This window comes from Dasypus novemcinctus, chromosome 1, assembly GCF_030445035.2.
Source record: "Dasypus novemcinctus isolate mDasNov1 chromosome 1, mDasNov1.1.hap2, whole genome shotgun sequence".
Classification (NCBI taxonomy): Eukaryota; Metazoa; Chordata; class Mammalia; order Cingulata; family Dasypodidae; genus Dasypus; species Dasypus novemcinctus.
Genome location: NC_080673.1, coordinates 154485442 through 154512197, shown reverse-complemented (window position 1 = coordinate 154512197; position 26756 = coordinate 154485442). Strand labels below are relative to the sequence as shown.

Sequence of the window (26756 nt, the reverse complement as noted above, 5' to 3'; positions counted from 1 at the left end):
ATATTGAGTCTTCAGATTCACAGTGAAACAGATATGTGTGCTTTCCTGTTTTTGCATAGCAAAGAGGTAATGGAATAAATGGAGAAGAATTTAAAGATAATAAAATTGTGATCCAAAAACAAAGTAGTGATCTCCAAACTAAAGTTGCTAATAGTTGACATATAAATCCATATTGAATTGTAAAACATTTGTTAGCCTGTTTTGAAAAATTTTAAACACACTTTCATAATTGAAATAAGTTGAAACATTATATCCTGTTAAGGAATTGAAATTAAATTGCAGTCTGCTTCTTCCTCCTTTTTATATTGGTTTCCGTTTAGGAGACCATTACTGAGTACCAGGCACTTGGTATTTACCTTTTTGAAACAAGACAGTTGATGTCAATTTTTACCATATTTTTAGCTACCTTTTGCTTATTTTGAAAAAACTAGCTCAGTGATAATAGAGAACAAAATATCCCAAATTTTCCTTTATATTTATACTTTCAACTTTTATCCAGTGGCCTTTCTTATTATTTTATTCCCACTAAGCTTTCAGTATTTATTCTCTTTGACCTTTTTTTCTTTTTAATGAAACTAACAAAATTGATACTATAATTACTTTTTTCCTAGGGAAAATGCCAGTAGTAAATGATGTTATGATTATTTGATATTGGTAATATTAAAATCCTAATCAGACCTACTGAGATGTCTTAGGGTTTGCTATCTATTAATAAAATTAATATGTACTAAATAACCTTGTACTCTCACTCACTCTGAATTTGAAAGAGAGCTTTTTGTGTTTTAAGTTACGTGCCAGATGCTGGTTGTTCTCAGAGAACCAAGCCAAACAAAGGGTCTTCCCTAAATTATTCATTCATAGCCTCTCAATGTCAGCTCCTCTCTGTCCAACATTGGTAGTATCTTTGATTCAAGATATTCCACTGTCACCCCTTCCCTTAATAAAGCTAAGAAAATTATTATAAAGAAATGATGCACAACTTTTGGAAGATAAGTTGTCTCAAAAAGAATGGAAAGAAAAAATTGGACTAGGTTAGAGGTAATTACTCCTGGCAATATTATTTCTAATGTTCAATGAATTTCTTGTTCCACCAACTGAATTGGGCACGAATCATTCATATGTTGGCATTGAGCCCATGATACTCGGCTCTTTAATGTACTGAGAATTAACTAAATGAAAAGTAAAAGTGAAGAGAACATGTGATCATAAATGATTCCTTTGTCTTTTGAAAAAGAGATAAATAAATGTAGAAATAGTAAATTTTTTTAAACATATTGAGATTAAAAGGTTAATAAATGCAGTAATATTTCTTATGCTAGATGCTTTGTAATCTCATTTAAATTTTATTGGTACCAAAGGTTGATTTTAAAGAATTTTCTTATTTACTAGCTAATAGAGATTACTTAAATGGCTAATACTTTATATATATTCAACACTAGCTGTGTTTTAAAGTAATTAGGAGAGCAGTGGTATGAACTAATGATGAACAAATAAATATTTCACTGGTATAAGTATATTCTAAAGCTCTGTAGGATATTGCTGATAGAATAGCATTGTCTAAAAGTTCACTTTTTTCAAAATAGTGAAATTACTCCATTTCTTTTCCTTGTATTTTAAAGGTAACAAATTTTTAAATAATGTTAGTTTATCAGTAGCATTATCCTGTAGGCAACCACTGATTCTTTTTTAGTTTCTTAATATAATTGTCTCTTTAAAGTTAAATTTCATCTACATGCTTTCCATATTTTAAATACCTGTCAGTTTTTCTTTTGATGCCTATTCTTGGATTACATTTTCATGTTGTCCTGTCAAAATTTAAGGAATACAGTTTAAATCTAATGCTGATCTAAGCTTTACCTATCTGCGATGTATTTGCTAAAAGAAGGAATTCCAATGCATATTAAGACCAAATTTTTATGTATTGAGACTATCTGAATTATTCCTTATTTATATTATTAATACATTGTGAGCTATTGGGCAGAATATAGGCTATGTATTTTCCATCCTTGTTTCCCCACAGTGTTAGTTACAGTGTCTTGCATATATTTGAAAATCCCTAAATAGGTTAGCTATAAAAGTTAACCATATATATATGTATCCATAAAACTAGAGGTGATTTTGAGATTGACAGTTGATATAGGTACTTATCATTCAGAATGACACTGGTTCAGAACTGTAGGCTGCATAGATATATACCACCTGAATATTGGCCCTGTTTAAAACCTTGTTGTCAGATAGCATTTACGCAGAACCACATGATTACAGTACTATAGAATTTGCAGTAGTTTTATAGAGCACTTTAAGAATCACAAGCGGATAATGAAAGATGTGGCTCATGATTATTTTTGTAATCTGCCCTAAAAGAAGTATACCCATTTTTCTTAGAGAAACTTGGATTTTCTATTTTTCCTTATGAAATACGTTAAGGGAAAAATTGAGAATGGATTTAAATGTATTTTAATGTTGTCTTTGTTAGCATTAGGCTTTTAATGCATATGTCTTTAAGATTAAAGTCTTGCCTATTTTGGCACAAATATATTATGCCTCTATTTGGGGTTGTTACCAGGTTTGTTTGTTTTTTTCCATAAATATGGTGACCATACATCCATACTTGCCTGAAACAGTCCTAGTTTACCCTCTTATCCCAGCATAATTATTAAGAGTGTATTATACTCTCAGAAATGTCCCAGTTTGGAGGATAAAATTTCTGGTCAACTGTACTTGGAGATTCACAGTTATGGCTTATTGCATAAGTAGTTACTCCCTAACAGTGATGACATGATATTGACAACTCTCCACCTGAGTGACTTTCATGCTGGCATGAGTAGTTAACAAAAGAGAAGAGAATGTTGCCTCCTCTCCCTTTATAAGCATACATCTACAAACATGTACGAAATCAAGCTATTAACACAGAGAAGACAACGTATTTCTGGCTGTACTGGATTTGGATGAAGAGTAGAGGAGATTATGAATTAGAGTATAACAAAGGTATAAGGGACTTCTTACTCTAAATCACTTTCTACTAATTCAAAATGGGAAAGTATTTAATTGGTTCCTTCTGGCCATAGTGATAGTAGCTTTTGAAAACAAATACCAGTTAACCAAGGGCTTCTGTAGTTTTCAGAGTATCTCATATTTACATTTTCTTTTTAACTAAATGTTTCAATTTTAAGTCTTTTCAGGAATATATTAATGTGGTTTTATATTTTTACTGGAAAGTAATAAAATCATAATAATTTCTACTTAGTGAATACTTACTTTGTGCCAGTCACTATTCTAAGCAAATTTCCTGTATTAACTCATTTGATTCTGTGATGTCTGAAGTAGATATTACTATTTTAACTTTACAAATCAGGAAACTAGTACTTAAGTAATAGCTAGAAAGTAGCAGAACCAGAATTCTAACCCAAGCAGTCTTGTTCCAAATCCTCTCTTACTAATAACATTGACATGAGTGATTACCTATGTCAACAAGGTTTTATTATTGGATTCTTTGTATTCACCCCATAACAGATTTTAGAAACCTAAAAAAAAAAAATTTTTTTGAAGTATTTTCGTGATTTGAAATACATGCATATATGTATTTGTGGGTAGGGAATTGAGGGAAGTTGAAAAGAGCAGGAATCAGATTATTTTAAAAAGTCAAGGTAGTTGAGGATTTACAATTTGCCTGATTTCCTCAAGTAGTCTTATATTTAACTGAATAAACTAGTTTGTAAATATTTATTGAGAGAAAAATTGTGAAATTTGTAACATCAGTGTCAGAGTAGATGATTTTGTTTTTTAAAATAAACTTAATTTTGATTAAATTTGTGTATAAACTTTTTAACTATGCTCATGCTTTTAAATGTTGACTTAATTTACTTTAGTGTCATATTTTATCATTTTTTATAATGAAATTTATTGAAAATGAGAAGGCAGATTGGATTTAACTCATAAATTTCGTTACACCAGTCAGTATTAAGGCTCATGTGAATATGGTTCTGTAGGGTACAGGAATTTAAATATAGCCCAGAATTAGAATTCTACTAAGTTGCATAAGCTTTGGATTACTGAGACATAACCTGACCAGTCTCAACCATGTACAAGGCATCCTTGCTTTTAAAGTTGGGATATAGGATTTAACTATTTATCTAAATTTCAAAGTATAAGATTCTGCATTTTAGAAGGAAGTGGATTCCTTTTTAAATGTTGTCATTTAAATCAGTGTCTTACTGATTGTCTGGTGCTACTATGAATTTTTATATCTTGTTCATTCCTTAAATATCTTGATTTTGAGTTAGAGTTGATATATGGGAAAAACAGGTCACATATGGAGTCTTCCAGCATTTCCTTTAAGGCCTTTATTCTCTTTAGATTGTTTTTCTGTTAAGCAGTCTGGTTCTTTTAGCACAACGGTTCTCAAACTTATTGGTCGCAGGACCCCTTTACACTTAAAATTATTGCGGACCACAAGGCCTTCGATGTTTATTGTGTGTTATGTATCTATCAATATTTTTTGTGTTAGAAATTAAAACAGAAATTTAAATATTCATTTAAATATACATACTAAACGGATTATAACATAAAAACACTTAAAAATAACTTTTTCCAGAATAACAAGAAAATATTTAGAGAGAAAAGTGGCCTTGTTTCACTTTTTTGCTTATCTCTTTTTACTGTCTATTTTAAAAGAGAAAAGTTCAGTTCCCATCGTTCTGCATTAAATCTGTTGTGGTGTCACATCATGTAGCTTCTGAATTAAATTTCTCCGTCTATGAGAGAGAGTGAAAAAGGCAAATAACATCTTAGTATTTTTTATATTTATGAAAGTAGTTTTAACCTTGCAGATTCCCAGAAAGAATCTACCCATGTATATCTTGGTAATAATTTGAGAACTGCTGCTTTAGCAGAATCCAGGCCTGCATGGGATATTATCAGCCCCTTGAAAAATGATAATTTGGTTTATCTAATTTAAAAGCTACTTTATGAATATAATAATTATCATTTTCTCACTGTTTCAAGTAAATGTTGAAAAATAACCTTTGGTTGTTTTGGTTATTTGGCTTTGGTTTGACTCATGTTGGGCCATATATTTGTGTTTCTGCCAATTCTCTCACAAAAGCCATATCAAAAATAGAATCCTGTCCCTTTCAGTTTTTAAGTGCTGGGAAAAAGTGATTGTTACCTCATTTTAACTGATACTCTTTGCCAAAAAATATAAGCATTTCAGAAATGCTTTAAAAAAAGAATTCCTTGAAGTTTTTGAGTACTGTATTCACTCTTTTGTTGTGTTTTTCTCCATTAAAAAAAAACACACCCTATCAATGTTTTCAGTAAATTCAAAGTAGGAAATAATGCTAGTTATCGGTAATAAATAGCATGCTTTGTACAATTAAAATTGATTTAAATATAAATTTATTAGCGATGAACAGCTTCTTTAAGATGTTGTTTTGAATGTCCTTTTGTCTCATGGATGTTCCCCTTATGATAGTGATGTTTTTGATACTGAGAAGTTACATTTTCTAGAGTCTAATTAAAATATCTATCTTTTGTTTGTGCTGGTGTACCAGTCTTTTTGTGATTCTGTGTAAACTGATAGAGATCAACTCCTTTACATGTTCTCTATAAAAATACTGACATTTTGGATTGAAATATTTTAATTTGTCTATGGCGGAATTTTTGTTTTCTGTAGGCCAACCTTAGATTATTTTATAAATTAAAAGATTCAGATATTCTAATAAGGATATGATAAATGATAAGTCTATTTGATAGTTAATCTAAAATGATCTTTTTCATCTTTTAGGTACAGAGTAAAAAGTAAAACTTTGCTTTAGATTTTGTGACCATAGCACTTTTTTAACACATTTTTTTTTTCATTAAAATTACTTTCATTCTTTTTTTCTACCTTGTTAAAATGAAGACATAATTATTCATTTTACTTTATTAAAGAAATAGTTTTGCAGTGTTCTGAATTCTGTATTTAATTTTTAAAATGTTTGAAGGTTTAGGTATATTTGTGTGTATTGTATGTATAACTTAAAAAATACTGCTACATAGAAAAGCATTTTTGGTGGAAGAAGATTTTTATAAACTTTGCGTTTTTTAACTCAACTTCTTTATGTGTAACTTACCTCTGAGCTTGATGGCTTTGAAGTAGAAATCCGTAAGACTTTAAGAAAAGTTCACAGCCTTATCTACTCCTAACAAAAGTACTGATGAAATATGGAATTAGTAGTGAGAAACAGGAAGCATAGCTTCTGTCATGTGTTTTTCGTTCATGTAAACTTGGTAGAAAAAAGGATAGTTGACTGTTTTATGTTTCAGTTATCTATTGCTACATAACAAATAACTCCAAGTTGCAATGGCTTAAAACAACATGCATTTATTATCAGTTTCTAGAGATCAGGAATTGGACACTATTTAGCTGGTTTTTCTGCTTCAAAATTTTGCAAATCTCACAGTCTTCTTAAAAACTTGATTGAGGAAAGTATATGCTTCAAAGCTCACTCCCTGTTTGTTGGAAGAATTAATTCCTCCTAGCCTGTTGGACTTAGGCTTTGCTCATTTCTTTGCCATATGGGCCTTTTCCAACATGGCAGCTTGCTTCTTAAAAGTGTCAAGCTGAAGGCAAGAGAGAATGCCAGCAAGTTGGAAGTCATAGTCTTTTGTAATCTAACCACAGAAATATCATCCCATCATTTTTGCTGTGTTTTGTTTGTTAGAAATAATTCACTAGGTCCAACTTAAACATTCAAGGGAATATGACTACCAGAAAACAGAGCTCATTAGGAGCCAAGTCAGAAGCTGCCTATGATATAACTTTTTTTTTGCCCTAGTTATAAAAACATTATAATACATTGAGAATAAGTTCATTGACAATCTTTGTTAATGTTTTTTTTAAATTTCACAGCCCTCTATTCCATGGTTCTTTAAAAATATAGGTAAATTCCTTTAAATATGGTATTTTATTTTCCATGCCTTTCTGTTTCCTGAATGTCACATTTAGATGCTCTTATTTATTTTTTTCATATAAATTTGGGATGGAATTTATTTCATCTGTATTTATTCAGCAGTACAATCAGGAGGGAAATTTAGATCTAATCCAGTGGTTCTCAAGTATGGTCCCTACGCCAGCAAAATGTGATCATCTCCTGAGAACTTCGATCCCACTCTAGACCTACTGAATCAGAAATTCTAGGGGAGGTGTCTAGCAATCTGTGTTTTTAACAAACTCCAGGTGATTCTGATGACACTAAAATTTCAGAACCATTGATCTATTCTTGCCTGTTAAAGCTTCAGTATTACTTTTGCAAAAGCTTTTTGGCTAGTACTAGAAATCTTACTTTTACTACTATTATGCAAAGCTTTACAGGAAAATGAAGTATTTTTTCTACTCATTTTAAAGATAAAGAATACAGAAAAGAAACAAAGTATTTGCTTATGTATTTCTAGTCTGTTGGTTAGTCAACATGTATGCTGGCCAGGAATGTGAGGAGTTCAGATATAAAGAAAAGGATTTTTGAGATAAATTTTCTTTTTCCTTACACTATTTGTTTTGTTCACAAAAGTCAAACATCACATAAGTGGTTAGGGAATGATGTTGGCCATACATAATATCATGTATTAAACCTCTTCAATTGCAGTTTGAAAATATGTTTGATTAGAATCAAGGAATTGGTTCTATAGTGTTTCACTAAATTGTTTTGGTGAATGTTTACCAATAAAGTTTTATACTGAAGTTATGTCTTAAAAGAAGTAGAGGTTTTACAAGAAGGGCCCTTTCAAGTCACTATCCCACCTTTCTAATATACAGATGTTGATTGGAAAGACCTTTGCATGGCATGATTTCTCTTTGATTGTGTTTTTAATTCCTTCAGTTGATTTTTAAAATCTGTCTTTTGATGCTACTGTTTTAAGATTAAAATTAAAGGCAGACTATAATTTTAACTGTCTTCATAGCATCCTTTATAATTTGGTCATATGTCTTTTATCTATGTTTTATGAATATCTCAACAAATTTTTTTTATTATTATTTTTTGAGATATTAGGGAATGGGTATTGAACCTGGGACCTTGAGTGTGGGAAGCTGGCGCTCAACCACTAAGCCACATCGCCTTCCTGGAGTTGATTTGATTGCTTTGCTTGTTGGTTTGTTTGTTTTTTTTTTTTTTTTTCAGGAGGCCTCGGGAACTGAACCTGGGACCTCCCGTGTGGGAAGTGGGTGCTCAACTGTTTGAGCTACTTCTGCTCCCAACCTAAATGTTTTTGAGGATTAAATTTCGAGGGGACTGAAGAGTAATTTCTTAGTTTTTTCATGACTCCACATTTTAGTAAGATTATTGAAGGCAGTGCATGATTCTCATGTATTCATGTAGGTGATTTACTAGGAATAGTAGGTGCTTGATGTGTTTAAATCTGAAAACTAGATAAAAATAGTAAAGCCCAGTAGTGTTCTCAAAAAAAAAAAAATCTATACTCTTCTAACAAAAATAGTAGTAGATATCAGTACTACTCAGATAACAGTAAATATTGTAAACATTAGTATGTTTTACATTTCTTAATTTTCATACTTAGTTTGGTGTCTGTGGGACTCTACCAGCTTGTATTTGCTGGATTCTTTTACTTTAGTAGTTCAGGAAGTAGCCATGTCATCTCAGGATGAATGAGAATTGCCATTAACTGTGAATTTAGTAGACTCCTATATAGGCAAATTGATTTTTGGAACATGATGGCTGTTTTATATATCTTTTTGAGTTTTGTTGGGTGTTTAAAAGTTTAACATATCCTTTTATGGCAATGGGTGGTTAAGTCAGGTGCTTCAATCTCCATTTTAAGGCCACTTATTGACTTAAGATCTTTTTATATAAACCTCTTCTTCTGACATAAGAAGCACATTGGAAAATTTAAAAATAAATTATTAGCAGATGTTTTCAACAATAAGAAAATGGAAAGTGATTAGTTTTATTTTTTCTTACGCATATATGGATTATTTTTTCCTCTTTTGGACTAATTTTGATACAAGGATTTTGTAAACATTCTAATAGTGTTGAAGTTACTTACGGTATAAAACATTTTAATTTTTTTTCTATTTTCCTACTTAGAAATCTGCCTTTTTTTCCCCAACTGAAAGTTCTTATAATTTGCATGCTACATAAGTTGACTTTCATTTATCTCTTAAATTTAAAATGCTGGATTTACTTTTAGAGTTTAAACATTTATAAATAAATTTCATATTAGGGTTTAGGACATATTTGACCAATGTAAATTGAGAATGTTCACACATCGTTTATTTCTTGAAGTTTATAATGTGTACAAATAATTAGTGGGAGCCATTCAAATTAGTATTTTACTGACACCTGTAGAAGTAAATTTCCACATTTATCATAATGTGCCCTGGAAGTGCCTATATCTATATATCTCTATCTGTATCTCTATCTATCTACTAATCTATCTATCTATCTCTCTATCTATCTCTCTGTCTGTCTCTCTATCTAATCTATGAGTTGGCCATACCTTCTTTCTCTACTCTCCCCAAATCAAGGGAAATACTACTTTTTCCCATTCCTGCTGACCACAGTGAAACAATCTAAATCTACACTTGAGTGTCCCACAATATATTGAGCTTTACAAAAGTAAGTGATAGCTGTCATCTGCAGAGTTACCTTGCTCTACATGCAGTACCTAAGGAAGTGCCTACATCAATTTCCCTATTAAAATGTTAAAGTATATTTGTTGGAAATAAGATTAGACATGATTATCAAACTTAATTTGTGTTAATTTCATGGGGTTTGATATTTGTATCTGCACAAATATGCTTTCTAACTAATCTTTAAGTTAATTTGTGATTATAAGTAGTGGGGTAAACCATATATTATCAAGTTATTAGGCTGGGTTTTTATCAGGAAGTTTGATGCTATACTTGAATTGTTGGTCCTCTGCAAGAAAACAGAATGATTCTCTTGAGTGAATAAGCGAGGATAATGAGGCCAGGGGTTTTATTTCAAAGTTTGTTTTGGTGATGGCATTAATACATAACAGGTTATGAAATCCAATTACTATATTAAATTTCATCACTTGTTTTTTAGGTATTCCAATAACTGTACCACCTCCAGGTAAAACTTTTTTCATGTTTTCTCCATCGTTGTTAATAAACATGAAATTTCAAGCTTACAGTTACAGGAGGGACAGTGTTGATGCGGATAGAATATGGAATAGGCTATTGGGATTTCAAGGTCCTATTTTCAGCTCTGCCTTTGCTTCATTCCGGTTTTGATTAAGACATTTAGTTTTCTTATACCTGTCTTACCCATTTCTGTAGAAATAGAGATTCTGGGAAAATTCTTAATATAATTTGAGAAGAAAATAGTATAGGACATAAAATATAATTGTTATTAAAAAAATGTTCTCCATACTAATAAATATTTTATATGGTAAAGTTACTAAAAGAGACAAGAAAGATAAATGATCTTGATCTTATTATTTTTGGCCTTTGTCTGCTGGCATAACTCAGTATCATGAGAAACTATATTCTGAACAAACACAGATGGGATTCACAGCTGGTCAGATGGTTGTTCTTAGACTGGTAATTGATTGTTGTTGTTAAAGATATGATGAATAAGAGTTTATACCTGACCCAGTGTTGTTGTTGTTTTTTTTTTTTTACATTTTTGACAGTTATTTTTTTATGTTGTGATAGCAGGTGTGCTTATTGAGTTCAGTGCTAAAAAACAAGGGGTATTATGAAGAGAATAAGAGGTGACAGTGTTTGGGAAGGGAGAGTCTAAATTCAAACCACCTTGATAAACAGAAAGAGTAAAATTCAGTTAATACAGAATAGTATGCATGCTTCATTGTGGGATAGTCACTGATTGTGTGTGAATGTGGCTGTACAAGACTTCCCAGAAAAAAATTCATAATGGAATTATTGGTTTGGCTTTTCTGTTTTAAAATAGCATTGTGGTTTGTGAGGCTGTATAAAATAGGATTGTGGACTATAGGACAAATGTGTTAATTGCTAAACCTTATACATGTAAGATGTTTAAAAGAGGAGTTACAGATCCTAAAACTTGATGCAGTAAAGATGAACCTGATAAACTTAATGGATTGAAGCAGGGCCAAAAATTTATTTAAATGGATCTTTGAGAAGGATTTAAGAGAACCAGGATTCATTTTTTTTCATAGTATGCTAGAAAGGATGTTTTTAGTGGAGGTGTTTTCAAATTTATAAGGGTTAAAGAGAATGTGACAGTGGAATGCCTCTTGTCCTCATTCAGGGCAGCATATGAATAGTAGTAAGAAAGGTTTATATTTGATAAATATAATACATATCCTAATAATGAAGTTTGTTAAAATTGGAAGAAATTGGCATCCTAAGTTGTGGAGTCTCCATATCTAGAGGTTTTTAAGTCTTTTGGTGGGATACTTTATTGCTTATCTGACTTGAAAGTGCAGAGTAGATTAATTGTTAAGGTTCCTTTTAGCCCTATTCTGTGGCATTTCATTTAGGTGTTGTGAATTATTGAGTATGTAGACTTCATGAAAAAAGATGCAAATTTTTCTCCTGCAAAACTAATCGAAAAATTACATTATGTGCCTTTCTTTGTAAAATAGTTCTTTGGGGTTACGCTATTTAAAACATATTTTTGTGATGGATGCTCTTAACCTTAAGTATTTATGTATGTACTGGTAAATTTTTATTTTATAAATTATATATTCTAAGGAAATTTCTGTACATCTAAATCTCAAAAATATTTTGAAAGAGGTAAATGCTATTTTATTTACTTTTCTTCTAAAACATTTCAAGTATAACATATCTGTTGGCAACACTGCTACTGTTTTATATATGGAAAAGGTAAGGCATTGAGATTAACTTTCTCATACTCACAAAATGGGCTGTGTGTGGCGCTGAAAATAAGACCGGGTGTCCTGACCTTCAGTTTGTGCTCTGTGTGTTTATTAGACCAGACTGTTCATATAAAGTTTTAAAGCTCCAAAATCTGTTTATAAGTTTAAGCTCATTTTTTTTTCTGTCCATTATATAACATAGAGAAGAAGCACATTTATATCCCCAAAGAAATTTAGTGATGTGCAACAAGTTTGTTTCATTCTTGACATTAAATGTTTATATCCTGTTAACTTTTTTAACTTATGATTGAATGTTTCAGGTTTTCCTCCTCCACCAGGCGCTCCTCCTCCATCTCTTATTCCAACAATAGAAAGGTAAATCACTATGGAATACTGTAAATCTTTAACACTGATAGGCTTTTGACAGAATCATCATATATATAGCTTAGCAATATTTTTCAAAGATTTAATTTTATAAACATATATAGCCAGCCAGCCTTTTAATTCATTAACGTAGGATCTATGTTAGTTGGTTTCAAATAAAATGTTACATCTTTAGCATCATCACAAAGCAGAATAAAGAAGACTAAATAATAGTGTTTTGAAATAATATCTTGCTTTGATTTATGATATGCTGATAAAAGAAACTCATAGATTGCTAAAACTTTGGCTCTAGTCAGTTTTGTTTTGTGAGGTATATAAACATAATTTACTGGAAATTATGAATAATGCCTGTGGGTGGATTAGGTAAGGGCAGCTTTTATCAGGGACCATGGTAGGAAAAAGGTGCCTCATTCCTTCCTACCTTGCTGCATTTCAACTTCTACAAGAGGAATTGGATTCATTCTACATAGCAATAGCCTTATTTTTTATACCCTGTACTTACAGTACTTCCCTCATAGTTGGCAATATGGTGTTTCAGAATACGAACTTTGATACACAGACCTGGCTTGAATTCTGGCTTCAGAATATCCTGTCTTTATTCTGTTCAGAAGGTTTCATAATCTCTTTGAATCTCACTTTCCTTATTTTCCAAATGAGGTTGATAGAGTTGTATGGTTTGAAACAGAGAGTATTTTCAAATTATGTTAAAAAGACAGATCCAGTTTTGAGAACTTTACATCAATAGAATTAAAACATGAATATGACTTTCAGAGGAAATAACATTCAGATAAGTATAAATTATAAGAACATGAGGATATTCCCTGTTAAATATATATTTGTTTTCTCAGTCAAAGTGTTTAAAAGAATTATTTGTTGATCCTTCCAGTGGTACTGAATTATTCATTTATAAACATTAAAACTAAATTTTTAAGACCAAATTTTAACTGTTTCAAGTAATCTGTTAGCCTCAAATTTATTTTTCTATCATCTTACTTTTGAGCCAGGTTGAATTAATTGGATTATCAGATTTATTAGTATAGTAAGTTGCATTTTCTTTAAAGCTTAGGTGTTAGGCTTAGTACTTTTGTTGTTAAGTCTAAGTGTGTTTAGTATTAGAAATAAGTGAATAAAAAATAAAATAAACATATAGGGGAGTGGATGTGGTCAAACATTGAGCGCCTGCTTTCCCACATGGGAGGTCTGGAGTTTGGTCCCCAGTGCCTCCTAAAAACAAAAACAACACAAGCAAACAAATGGAAAAAAAACAATTTGGGTACTTATGTGGCTCAGTGGTTGATTCCCACATACGGTGATGTCCCAGGTTCAGTCCCCAGTCCTAGTACCTCAAAAACAGACAAAAAAACCATGTAGAAGTAAAGGTTATCATTAAACAGTAGTTAATAAAAGTTGTGATTTTGCCACCAAATTACTGAAATTCAGAACTTTTATTTGCAACAGACATAAAAATGCATTTTTTCTTCAACAGTGGACATTCCTCTGGTTATGATAGTCGTTCTGCACGTGCATTTCCATATGGCAACGGTAAGTATATTAATAGTTGCCCAAATTCAATTTGAATTAGTAATTAAGTATTTTTAAAACAATAAAGAACAGTTTTCCGTAGTCTAAAAGTAATCTTACACAGCAATTAAAAGCATTAACTAAAGGAATGGCTAGGTCTATGTACCTGCTAAGTTAATTAGAATAATTTGTATTTATTTATCAACTGTACTTTTAAAAATGAATAATTGGTAACACATGGGGATAACTGTACCTTGCTTATTCCTAAAAAGATATTTAAGCCATTAATGAAAAAATAATAAGCCATAAACAATGGCCATGTGACAGTAGGTGGTGTAAATAATTGTCAATGAGATCATTTGTATATGGGACTTAATACTGAGAATTTCATACAAAAAAAAGAAAGTACAATTTCTAATATAACATTATTGAAGGCTTGGGTGTTCAGGAGATATATAAAGTTGAGAAAACAAAACTGTTTTGAGATCTAGAGAAGTTGACCTTTAAAGAGAAATTTAATGACTTATATAGTCATTTAAAATTGTAGTAGTAAAAATGTATCTTCCACAGAGAGGGGTGAGGAAGAGAATAATTGACCTGGATAGTCTGTTTTTCACTGCATCTTTCAATTTCTCTCATATCTTTTTTTTTCCCCACTTTTTAAAAAAATTTTATTGAAGTATATAATCTGTGTCCTTTTTTGTTGCATCATCTTGCTGTGTCAGCTGTCCGTGTGTGCGGTGCCACTCCTGGGCAGGCTGCACTTTTTTGACACTGGGCGGCTCTCCTTGCAGGGCACACTCCTTGCATGCCTCACTACTACACGTCGACCAGCTCACCACACGAGTCAGGAGGCTCTGGGTTTGAACCCTGGACCTCCCATGTGCTCTGTCAGTTGATTCAAATCCGCTTCCCTCAAGATTTTATCTTAACTCAATGAGAACTAGGTTCCCACTCCAAAATCTGTAGTACATCCAAAGCCATTTTGTCACTAAATTGTTTATTTATCATAATCTTTCTATTTCTTGGCTCATATGTTATCAAGCTAACCTTGTTCTTGTTTTTCTCCCTCACTGGTTTATCTTTTCTTCTAGATCATTTGTCTGGACCCTTTTTCTGTGTTTTCTCCTGATAAGTTTATCCATTCCAAGGACTTCTGATACCACTTTCTGCCTAGATCTCTTGACAATTCAATTATTCCTTCTTTCATTTATTTTTAAAATGCTCTGCATTATACCAGGTTGTAGGGATACAGTAAGTAGACGTAGTGCTTGCCCTCATTGAATTTGTAATATAATGTGGAGGCAGCCAAATTTTTCATGTACTGATAGGAGAAGAGGGTGTCGTGGCAGCACAACGGTGGGATCTCCTGCAGCTGGTGATGATTTGAGTACTATGCTGTGCAAAGACATGGGGGTGAGAAAGAACGTGGTAGACCTTATGAACTGAAAGAAGTGCGGTGAGGCTGGAGTATAAAGAATGTGTACTGAATATATAGAAATGAAATGAGTGATTATTCAGGGCATTATAGCCATTCTGTGACATTTAGATCTTATTTTAAGTGCTGTGGGGAGTCATTTCAGAATCTTACGCTGAGTTGTGAAATTGCTGGATGGATAATTTTAATCTCTGCAACATCTGTAGTTGTGGTTCCTTTTTGGTTCTGATATTTCTTTGTTAATCTTGTCAGAAGATTGTTTTATTTGTCTAGGCTTCAAAGAACCACATTTCAGCATTTTCCTATTGTATGATAGTTTTCTATTTAATTGATTTCTACTCTTTTATCTCCTTTCTTTTCAGTTATTTGGTTCTTTTACTAAGTTCTTAAATACTGGAAGATAAGTGCATTAGTTTTCATTCTTTCATGCATTTTTAACATTAAATTTCCCTCCAAAAAATAAGATTAAATTTCTTTCCAAAACTATATGCATTCCAAAACATTTGATGTCATATTTTTGTTAATGTTCACTTCCTAATGATTTTAAATTTATGATTTTTTTTGCCTCATGAGTTATCAGAGAGCTATTTTTAATTAAATATTTCATAAGCGCTTGAGAAGAGCAAATATTCTTTAATTATTATGGCCAGTGCTCTATGTTTGTCCATTAAATCAAGCTTGTTAAATGTGTTGCTCAAATATGTGATTTTCTTTTTCTGCTTAATCTATCAATAATAGAGATGTTCATCTGCCAGGATCATGGTAGATTTTTCCGTATCTGTATTTTTATAAATTTTAAATACTCTACAAATTAAGGCTGTGTTGTTAGATAACTGATAGTTTAAACTTGTTCTGTCTTCTTGGTGAATTGCATCTTCCATCTTCTTGTAGTCATCCTCTTTTTCTCTGCTTTGTCATTCATGTAGTGACCTTATTTTGGGGGGTGGGTATTATTAGTATTTTTCTTGTGTTTTGTTCCTCCCATCGTTTTATTTTCCAACATCTTTTTTTTTTTTTTTTTTTTTTTGTTCTGATAAAACTTTATTTTTTTTTTTTTTTTACTTTTGATTTTTTTTTTTTAATTTTTTTATTTTTTATTGACTTTGTAATAATATTACATTAAAAATATATATGTGAGGTCCCATTCAACCCCCCCCCCACCCCCCCTCTCCCCCCACCCCCAACAACACTCGTTCCCATCATCATGACACATCCATTGGATTTGGTAAGTACATCTTTGGGCACCTCTGCACCTCATATACATTGGTTCACATCATGGCCCATACTCTCCTCTATTCCATCATGTAGGCCCTGTGAGGATTTACAATGTCCGGTGATTACCTCTGAAGCACCATCCAGGGCAGCTCCATGTCCCGAAGACGCCTCCACCTCTCATCTCTTCCTGCCTTTCCCCATACCCTTTGTCCATTATGTCCACTTTTCCCAAACCAATGCCACCTCTTCTATGTGGACCCTGGATTGGTTGTGTCCATTGCACCTTTATGTCAAGAGGAGGCTCAGATTCCACCTGGATGCTGGATGCAATCCTCCCATTTTCAGTTGTAATCACTCTAGGCTCCATGGTGTGGTGGTTGTCCTTCTTCACCTCCATCTTAGCTGAGTGTGGTAAGTCCAATAAATCAGATTGTAGGTGCTGGAGTCTGTTGAGGCTCAGGATCTGGCTATCACATTGTCAGTCCAGAGATTCAAATCCCCTAAATATATCTTAAACCCCAACATTAACTGCACCTCCAGCACATTAGCATGAAAGTCTTATGAAGGGAGATCCCATCTGAGTCCAGATTCATCACACATAAACACCATTTCCAAAGAGGGGCCATCTGCCCTGGTAGTTAACCCCATCGGCCATGACCATAACTCCCATGGGTCTCTTTAGCCCTCAAAGGAACCAATATCTGGGGGTTGTATCTGCTTTATCTGTATCTCTGACTCTGCTCAGTTGTGCATGAGGGCAAACCTTCTGCCAGCCTCCAGACTCTTTTTTAGAAACTCGTAGCCATATAAACTCATTTCTCCTTTCCATTTCCCCCTTACTTTAGGTCAAACAGCATTTTAAAGTCACCAACATCTTTTTAATAAATGTTTTTTATGGATTTTATCTTCAGAATATAATTAGATTTTTAAAAAGTGCAGGCCAACTGTTTTGTCTTTTAACCAATTAATTCAGCCTCCCTTTCATTGTTCTGATTATTGAGCTATTTGTACTTGTCTTTTCTCTGCCCCCACCATCCTTTCCAAGTCATTTTTTATTTTAATTTTTTGGTTGATTCATTATTTCTATTTTTCTACATATTTGAGGTTATGCAGTATTTGTTTTTTTTTTAGGGCTTGCTCTTTAAATATATTACTCCTACTTAACAGTGTTTGGTTAAGCAGTTACCGGACTGCCTTTCCCATCAATACTGGGGCCTTGAAACATTTTATTTATTCTCTCCTAATTTACATTCTGTTGTGGGCCATTATTTTAATTTTACCCTTTATAAAAGAAAAACTATTATTGGATATTATGGTTGTTTGAACTTACATATATGATTACCTTTTATTTACTTAGTCATTCCTTCCTTACATCTTAGAACTCTCTCAGATTAGTCTTCTTTTCCCTTAAGTATATTTGAAAGAAGTTTTTTTGGTAAAAACGTATTGGTTATAAATTTTCCTTATTTATTTTATCTATGAATGCCTCTGTTCTCAAAATATGATTTGTTGGTTACACATTTATAGTTCGGCAGATACTTTCTTTAAATACTTTGAAGATGTTCCACTGTATACTGGTTTCCATTTTTGATACTGGGGTATTATATTTAATGTAATTCTGGTTCCTGTTTTCCTTGCAAAAAGAAGGATTTTTATGTTTAGTTTTTAAAATTTTTTGCTGAATCTTCCCTCAAGCAATGGATATTTAGCATGTTATTTTTCTCTCCTGTTTTTAAATTGCAATCTGTGAACCTTTATGGTGAGAGTTTTTTGTGCTTTTTTTTTTTTTTACTTCTTTTGTAAATTCCTAACCTTTGTTTTTTAATTATTCTGTTTTTTTTTCTTTAGTTGCCTTTCCCCACCTTCCTGGTTCTGCTCCTTCATGGCAGAGTCTTGTGGACACCAGCAAGCAGTGGGACTACTATGCAAGAAGAGAGAAAGACCGGGACAGAGAAAGAGACAGAGATAGAGAGCGAGATCGTGATCGTGACAGAGAAAGAGAACGCACCAGAGAAAGAGAAAGGGAACGTGATCACAGTCCTACACCAAGTGTTTTTAACAGGTGTGTTAAGTGTGCAGGAATATGTATACATGTATTTCATATACACTTTAGAATTTATATGGCAAATTTAGGATGGAAAATCCAATTCATTTGGTAAAGGATTGCTTGAAGAACACCTGGGAAAGTCACTTTAAAATTATCAAGGCCATTTAATTCTTAAGAGGTTTCCCATAACCTTAAGTAACAGTCTTCAGACTTTGTTCACTTATCCCTTTGTATCCCCTTACATATTTTTCTTTACCAACTAACATTTTACATCTTAAGTTTAAATGTCCACAAAAATATATGTAACTTCCAGTATGTTATATACATTAATATTTTAAAATGAAATGATTGCTCTTTTAAATGTACTCAGTGGCTTAAGAACAGAATAGCGATTTGTTATCCATCATCATCCATTTTTAAAAACCATATAAAAAGGTTCTCTTTTAACAGTTGGAAATTTTACAACACTTTTTGTGATTGAATTCTTATATGCTCAGTTAAAAGAGTTGGAAAAATCTAAACTACAGATAATAGTCTGCTTATGTGTGTTAAATGTTTGTTTTCATTCAAATTTTGGAGCTGCAGATTTTTCTTATTACATTTACAAAAAATAGCTACCATGCAACTCAGTTGGTAAAAGACTGTTCTTCTTTTCAAGCCAAACAACCAGATCACAGCAATATCTATCAGAGAAACACTGACATGATTTTTCTGTTCAGAAAAATAGCTAATCCATATTCCCCATCTAAGTATATTTTATAAGATAAACGGAATAGTCACAGAGCCCAAAATAAGGTGCTGTGTCTCAGCAATTTTGTTTTGCTTTACTCTCATGGGACTTTCCTTCAAAAGGATGCTTTTTAAAAAACAACAACAGCAGTAGTTCAGAGAAAGAAGAGGCAGGGTCATTAATGGATAATCTTTAAAACTCCCATCACACTAATCTGCAATATGTACGAATTTAGAATATTCTAGGGCACACAGACCAAAATACTCCTTTTCTTATTCCACACTTTGTCCTTAGCAAAAAGATGTGTAAAACAAGAGAAGACATATAGCAAGCACTATAGAAGTTTTATGGTGTGTTGAATAAAATAGGGCTCACTAGCACTAATATTTTAAATTAGATGTGTAAAACAAGAGAAGACATATAGCAAGCACTATAAACGTTTTATGGTATGTTGAATAAAATAGGGCTCACTAGCACTAATATTTTAAATTAGATCTTTTTGATGCCTTGATGTTTTTTATACCTCGAGTCAACACACCATAGTGAGACTGGTGACAATAAGTAGCATTTTTTTCTCAAAGGGAGTGAAGGATCATTATGAGAAGAGAGGTTGGCTGGAGAACTGGCATGACTTTTTACCTGCAGGTGTATCACTAGGCAGTTCAATTTTAGGAAAGAATAAATGTGGAAATTGAGTGTCTAGAAATCTGGAACTTGATTTCCTAAAACTTTCCATGACACTGGAAAGAATTCTTATACTGCTGGAGTACTAATATGTACTCTGTCCTGAAGATTCAATTTCAAAATTATTCTTATATGTAAGTCAGTTCACAGTCTGGCCTCATGGCACCTTTCTACATTCTGTTTTTTTTTTTTTTTTTTCCTTTCTACATTCTAACCTCAGTTCTCTCCAAGCCAGAGTACTAGTTCAGGGCAGCTAGAACATAAGAATTCAATAGAGAGAGGGAAAAAAAACCAATTTTGGAAACTGTTGGTGAAACTGTGTTCCCTAGGCAAATTTTGAAACAAAATTCATTATTACTATTAAAATATTCATTTGGGCATCTTATTAATGTATCATTATAAATATCATCACAATATAGAATGAAATAAGTCCAAAGTAACTTTTTTTCATACCAGCTATTTTCATAAGTGAAATTTATAAATGTATGGTACATAGATGGTTTCTCTGATTTTGCTGATGAGACAAAGCAATGTTTCATTTCGGGATGTAAGATATCCCTGATTCAGGCAGCATTTTTTCTTGTTAGATGTGGTCATGGAATATCTTTAAAAAGGTCCATAGAGATCATCTAATCCGGGGGTTCTTAAGGAGTCTGTGAGCTTGAATTAAAATTCAAAAAAACATTCTTGTGGGAACATGTTAGTGCAGATGTGATGTGTTTATTAAATAATACACAGTATAGAGTAGACTTAGTAAGGGGTCTGTGGTTTTCATCTAACTGGCACAGGGGTCCATGGAACAAAAAAAAAGGGTTGAGAACCTCTGATCTAGTCCAAGTCTTATTCAGATGGGGAGTTGGAGCATAAGTTAAGGTAACAGTAGAACCATACTATATACTGGTGATGTGGTTGAGATATTACATAAAATCCTATTTAGTTTCAAAAAGTATTTTAAAAATTCTTTTATTTTTAAATCTCTAATCTTCCTTATGAGCTTGAGCTTTTTAAAAAACAAAAACAAAAGACAATTTATCTCTACATTCATTTAAGGGGTATTTTCTGAGTCCTGCCATGTAACAGGCACTATGCTAGATTTTGAAAATACAAAGCTTTTCATACACAATCCTTAGATTTAACCTCCTAAAATTATAAAGCTAGCTTATGCTGGTTAGTAGCTTAAAATTACCCAAAAACGTGGGTAAGAAGAAAGTTTGTAGGATTTAATCTGGTTTTGTTTCTGTAGCTCCCAATAATATCACTTCTCTACAATAGTCACTTAATAAAATTTTATTGACCAAATAGGTAAACAAAGGTATGGTGTCTGTGTGTGTGTGTGTGTGTGTGTGTGTGTGTGTGTGTGTGTGTGTGGTGGGACATGTGTTGTTAACTTCAATGCTTTAAATGCACATTTTTTTCCAAGGGTATTTCTTTCCAGAAGGATGAGTCGTTTATTTTTAGAATCCCCCCTACCCACTCCCAACCCCACGATGGCTCTTTCATCTATCTGCTCACTGAGTCTGCTCATTGTCTGCTCTTCTTTAGGGGGCACCAGGAACCAAACCTAGGACCTCCCGTGTAGGAGGCAGGTGCCCAACCGCTTGAGCCACATCTGCTCCCTGATTTGTTTCTAATAGATTCAGAATGAATATATTTGAAATAGCACTGCTATTTCTAGAATGTACACATTCACAAGTAAGGAGTTTAGTGCAAAACTGATAGGAAAGAAGACAAGAATGAACTACTTTGCTAGAAATCATAAATTTTCTTTGCATGAATAATATGTTTACAACATGCTACTTAATTGTTACTTAAACTAAAAGTGTTAATGATTACACTAAGATTGATTTTCAGATTGCTGAGATGTAGAGCAGCAGGAATCAGTGTTTACCAAAATCTGCCTAAAAGTTTAAGTATGGAGGCAGAAAGGTGGAGGAATTTTGGGGTATTCTGAATTATCCCAGGAATAGAGCATACTCTATAGAATCCAAATGAAGCATAAGAAATAGCAATTTTTTTCTGAAGACTGTTTTAGCAATATGGCATGTTGTGTGTTGTGTTACCAAATTACAGGGTATTATTTTGAAAATCGCAGACCAGTTTCAGCATCTGTTTTTTAGGTAGCTTAATTGTGTACCAGAAGGAAGGCTGGTCATTCTAGGGTGCTTGAAATATGCTCTAATGATTTCCAGGCCCAGAGAAACTTGTGTGTTGCTGATGCTTATCAGAAAAGGGGTCTTTATATTTTGTGTGTGGGACTAAATCTTCCACCATCTGTTGTAAGGTTCTCACCATATGCCTGCCCTCAGAATCTGAAGGCCCACAAAGCTAATGATTTGGTTTTAGGGTGAGAAGAATAGAGAAGGTTACAAATGACAATTTACAAGATAATTACAAGATATATTGGTGTAAATTTAGTTTGTCATTATAAAAAGAACCTCATTTAACTCTAATGTTCATTTACCATAGTGGTAGTTTATTCTGCTTCAGATGTTTGGAATACGGTTCATTTACCTTTGCACAAAAAAGTTCAGCTTCTGTAAAATTAAGCGTTAAATTCACTTAAGATGGTGGGCCCACGTAATAGCTGCCATTCATTGAGTGCCTGCAGTTGTACCAAGGTATTTATAAATATTATCACCAGTTCTTAACAATGGCCCCAAAAAGATTGTTGCATATATTATAGATGAGAAAACTAAGATTTAGAGAGGTTAAGTAACTTACCCTTCACACATACTAAAAGTGACAAAACCAGGAAGTAAGTGATTCTGGGCCTACTCTGCCTGAATTCTTTGCAGTGCTCTACACTGCCTGTCATGGTGCGTTACCTTTCAAATAACCTACTTTCCACCCTTGAAAGAGAGTACAAATTTGTGGTTAGGAAAAAAAGTGTACCTGTGTATGTGTACACGTATTATGTATGTATTTTTCATATAAGCATATACCCATTTTATGTTTCTGAATAAAAAGTTTGAAAACTTTTAAAGTATCACAGGCAATAACTGCTTGGTCAGCAAAGATGGTTTGGTAAGTATAGCATGACTGAGTCATTACTTTTGCTAAGCAACTACAATTAGGCTGACTTGTTCTTATTTGTGGGGGAAACTTTCACCTGATTCTGTCTCCTATTTCTTCAACTCACATTCCTTAACAACTTGATGTTACTTAACAACTTGATGTTACATGTAGTTACTAAATTATTTTTTATTAATATTTCTAGAACTAAAGCTCTTCAGTTATACAATGTTCTAAAAGATATTTTTATTCATTCTAAATGAGATAGTTTACTGATGTTCAGTCATAGAAAAGAGTAACATTTATGCTTAAAGAAGAAAAACAGACTTGCAGGATTGAGGGAAAGGTGAAGAGGAATGTCAGTTAAGGGACATTAAAAAAAAAATAAAGGTCTAGGGAGGTAAGGAAAGATCACTCTCTATTTCTACCCATCAGTTCTAGTTCCAGAATCAGAAGATGGAGGTACTACTTAAATTTATGCATTTGAGGTTATTAGCCATCTGTCCTTACCCCCATCCACTCAGAATATATGCATGTATAAAGACAAATTTATGTCTGTATTTTGTATGGATTTGAAGGAATTGCTTTGATGTTCCTTTGTTCATGTTTCTACCCCTCTACTAGATGAATGTGCCCTTTCTTTAATTGACAAAGCAGGTTTAAGAGCCTTCATCTACTTTCTACCATGTACCTAGCCATTGTGGGCCAAATAATACTAATTTATTTTTAGAATCTTAACTGTGTCCCCAAGACTTTAAAAATAATATAAGAAATTAGGTTGGAAATATGAGCTAGGTATACAAACCTGCTTTCAATTCTAAATCAAGTAAAAGAAAATGGAGCTGCTGATAATAAATGAGTCATCTTAGTTATAGATCCAGCTTTCTTTTAAGAAATAAGAAATCATTGTTGTTCATGAATCTCTAGTTATCCCATAACAACTGAAAACACAGCACAAAATTGATCATTTAATATGTCTTTTTATATTTTGTGTTCTTAGGTTAGATCTGGATATAAAAGACTTGTACATGGAAGGTCTTACTTGTATCACTGTACCAAAAAGTGCTTTGAACAACATGAAGTTACCTTTTTTCCTTTCTTTGTTTGTTGATTTTTCTATTCTTTCTTTTTGGCCTGCCTTTAGTCCGCAGGTAACTGATTATTTTTATTTAGCCAAATTTAGGGTATGTTTATTAACAGAAAAATAGGAAGTTATAATCAGATCCCAGAGATCCTTGTGTTCCCACAGAAGTTTCAATGAGAGTTATGTATTCTTTTTTTTTTCTCCCCACCCCTCCCCCCCTTTTGTGTGCTCTCTGCATCCATCTACTCTCCACTCCTCTGTGTCCACCTGGATTCTGGTCAGCAGCACCGGGAATCTGTCTCTTTTTTGTTGCATCAGCTTTCTGAGTGTGTGGCGCCACTCCTGGGCAGGCTGCACTTTTTTTGTGTGGGGCGGCTCTCCTTATTGGGCACACTCCTTGCACGTGGGACTACCCCACGTGGGGGGATACTCCTGCGTGACATGGCACTCCTTGTGTACATCAGCACTGCTTGTGGGCCAGCTTACCACATGGGCCAAAAGGTCCTGGGCTTGAACCCTGGACCTCCCATGTGGTAGGCAGATGTTCCATCAGTTGAGCCAAATCTGCTTCCCATATCTATTCTTAATATGTATTGATCTTTGTAACTTATCATGCTATCAATCTTTTGATGCTATTAAACAGCATTGAATTTCATTGCTTACATCCCAAAAATACAGTAGTAGCCTTTTGCAATTTATCGGAAACTTTTTGTTCAAGACATTTTAGAATACAAAGTGCAAGGAATACAAGGATACAAAGAATGAGGCATTCCATTCAAAGTCTAATTAAGGTAGGCAGAGTTATGTTTATAACTGTTTATGACTGGTTTAACTGGTTTATCACTAAGGTTAGGTAATTTAGCAAGTACTTTTCTGCAAAGCTATATGGAGTGTATGTTATCTGTCATTTATTTCTTGATATAGCTGAAGCCCTTAATATGAGCACTAATTGCTTCTGTACTTCTGCCAAAAAGACAGATTTTTTTCCCTATCTCCGTTTTATTGAGATGGTCTAAGATAAAGAAAGGTTTGTTAAAATAGTTCTGTTCAAGTGCTGTGATTCTTTGTTTCTTAAATGAAAAAAAATCTACCATCTGAATATATAAAAAGTCACTTAGATTTTTATAATAAGGCAAGAAATATATCAGCCTCTTTAAAATAGTATACACTATGGCTTACTACATATGTGTACTTAGAACAGTGTCTAGTACATAAGTGTTGAGTGAAGGTTAGTTTTGTGATTATTCATTTCAGAAACAAGTATGTTATTACTGAATGCATTGAATCATGTCAAGGTTCCAAAAAAAAACAACAAAAGTATAAAATCCTAAACCATCTTTTTTTTTTTTTAAAGATTTATTTTATTATTTCTCCCTACCCTCCACCCTCACAATGTTTATGCTGGCTGGCTGCTCTCTGTGTCTGCTCGTCTTCTTTTTAGAGGCACTGGGAACCAAACCTTGGACCTCCCATGTGGGAGGGAGGCACCTATTTACTTGAGCCACATCTACTCCCCTAAACCATCTCTTAAGGAACTTTTTTTTTGATTCTTTATCAAACAGAAATCCTCCCCTTAACAGTTTCATGCCTTGTTCATAGTATACCTTCATTTTTCTTTCATCTTCAAATCAGGAAGTCTGTTTAAAAGTTTAATGTGACTTCTCTCTGTTTTCTATCCTTTGTACTTATTTAGATTGTGCACTTCACATGGACTTAATTGTTTGTGTGTCTTTCTTTCCCATTAGATACTTATGACAAGTGCTGTCATATGTTTGTCCTATTCCCAGAACTTAGTTTGGTATTGGCACATTGTTGGCACAAGTCAGTAGTAAAAAAGAACAGTTTGTGTTACTGTTCACTAGACACTCTGCTAAAAAATTATAATTCTCAAATAGCACCTTTAGATAATAGGTAGGACCTATTATCCTCACCTTTTGGTTGAGAAGTTAATTAACTTGGCTGTGGTCACATAGCTAAGGCAGTCATCAGAGTCATGATTAAAACCTGGGTCTGTATGACTTGGCAATAGTCATACTGTATTCAGTCTGTATTACACTGAAATGCTTGCTAAACTGTACTGAAAGTAGGCTGCTATATTAAGTTTATATTTCATGTTCTTTGTTTTGCCAATTTTAATCTACTTCTAATAGTCCAGTTGTCAAGAAAAGTCATATCTGTTCCACTTTCAGTGATGAAGAGAGATACAGATACAGGGAATACACAGAAAGAGGCTATGAGCGGCATAGAGCAAGTCGAGAGAAAGAAGAGCGGCATCGAGAAAGACGACACAGAGAAAAAGAAGAGACCAGGCACAAGTCATCTCGAAGGTTTGCTCCTTATTAAAATAGTGAATCATTTGAAATTGAGAAAGAAATTGATTTGACTTGATGAGGTAATAACAACCAAACACTTCTAGATAACCAATTGAATAATATGTGTTCCTACTTGGAAGATTCAGAATAATCTGTTGAAATGATTGGTTCCTATGAGGCTTCAACAGAAATTCTTAAATCTAAGTAACAGAAATATATTTAGCACCCATAAGCCAAAATTACTATGTAATAAAAAATAATATATGATGAAATGACATTACTTTATCTCATTGGTAGAGAAGGAATTTTGGCATATGAACCAATCTTTAATAGTAAATATTAAAGAAGTCAGTGTTCAGTTTAATCAAAGAAAATTCGGCCTATAATTCATGTAAATATAATCTCTGCATAAAAGTCCATAAAAAGCTGATTACTTCCCAAAATGTATTTGTGAGAAACAGAATGATTTACATTATTTAAAACCCAGTGTTACATTGAGAATT

General features: G+C 33.0%; 1 protein-coding gene across 16 annotated transcripts in view; it reads left to right on the top strand.

Annotated features, from left to right (window-relative positions):
* FIP1L1 (factor interacting with PAPOLA and CPSF1) overlaps positions 1 to 26756 on the top strand; it is an 82835-nt gene that overhangs the window by 52755 nt on the left and 3324 nt on the right. For 8 of the 16 annotated variants that reach the window (XM_012526001.4, XM_012526002.4, XM_004460611.5 and 5 more), the window contains 5 exons: positions 10068 to 10094; positions 12147 to 12201; positions 13697 to 13752; positions 18233 to 18446; positions 26131 to 26268. In XM_012526001.4, coding sequence (XP_012381455.1) covers positions 10068 to 10094; positions 12147 to 12201; positions 13697 to 13752; positions 18233 to 18446; positions 26131 to 26268 — 490 coding nt within the window. The remainder of the gene's footprint in view (positions 1 to 10067; positions 10095 to 12146; positions 12202 to 13696; positions 13753 to 18232; positions 18447 to 26130; positions 26269 to 26756) is intronic. The other 8 variants (XM_004460606.4, XM_058298622.2, XM_004460612.5 and 5 more) reach the window with 1 other exon arrangement.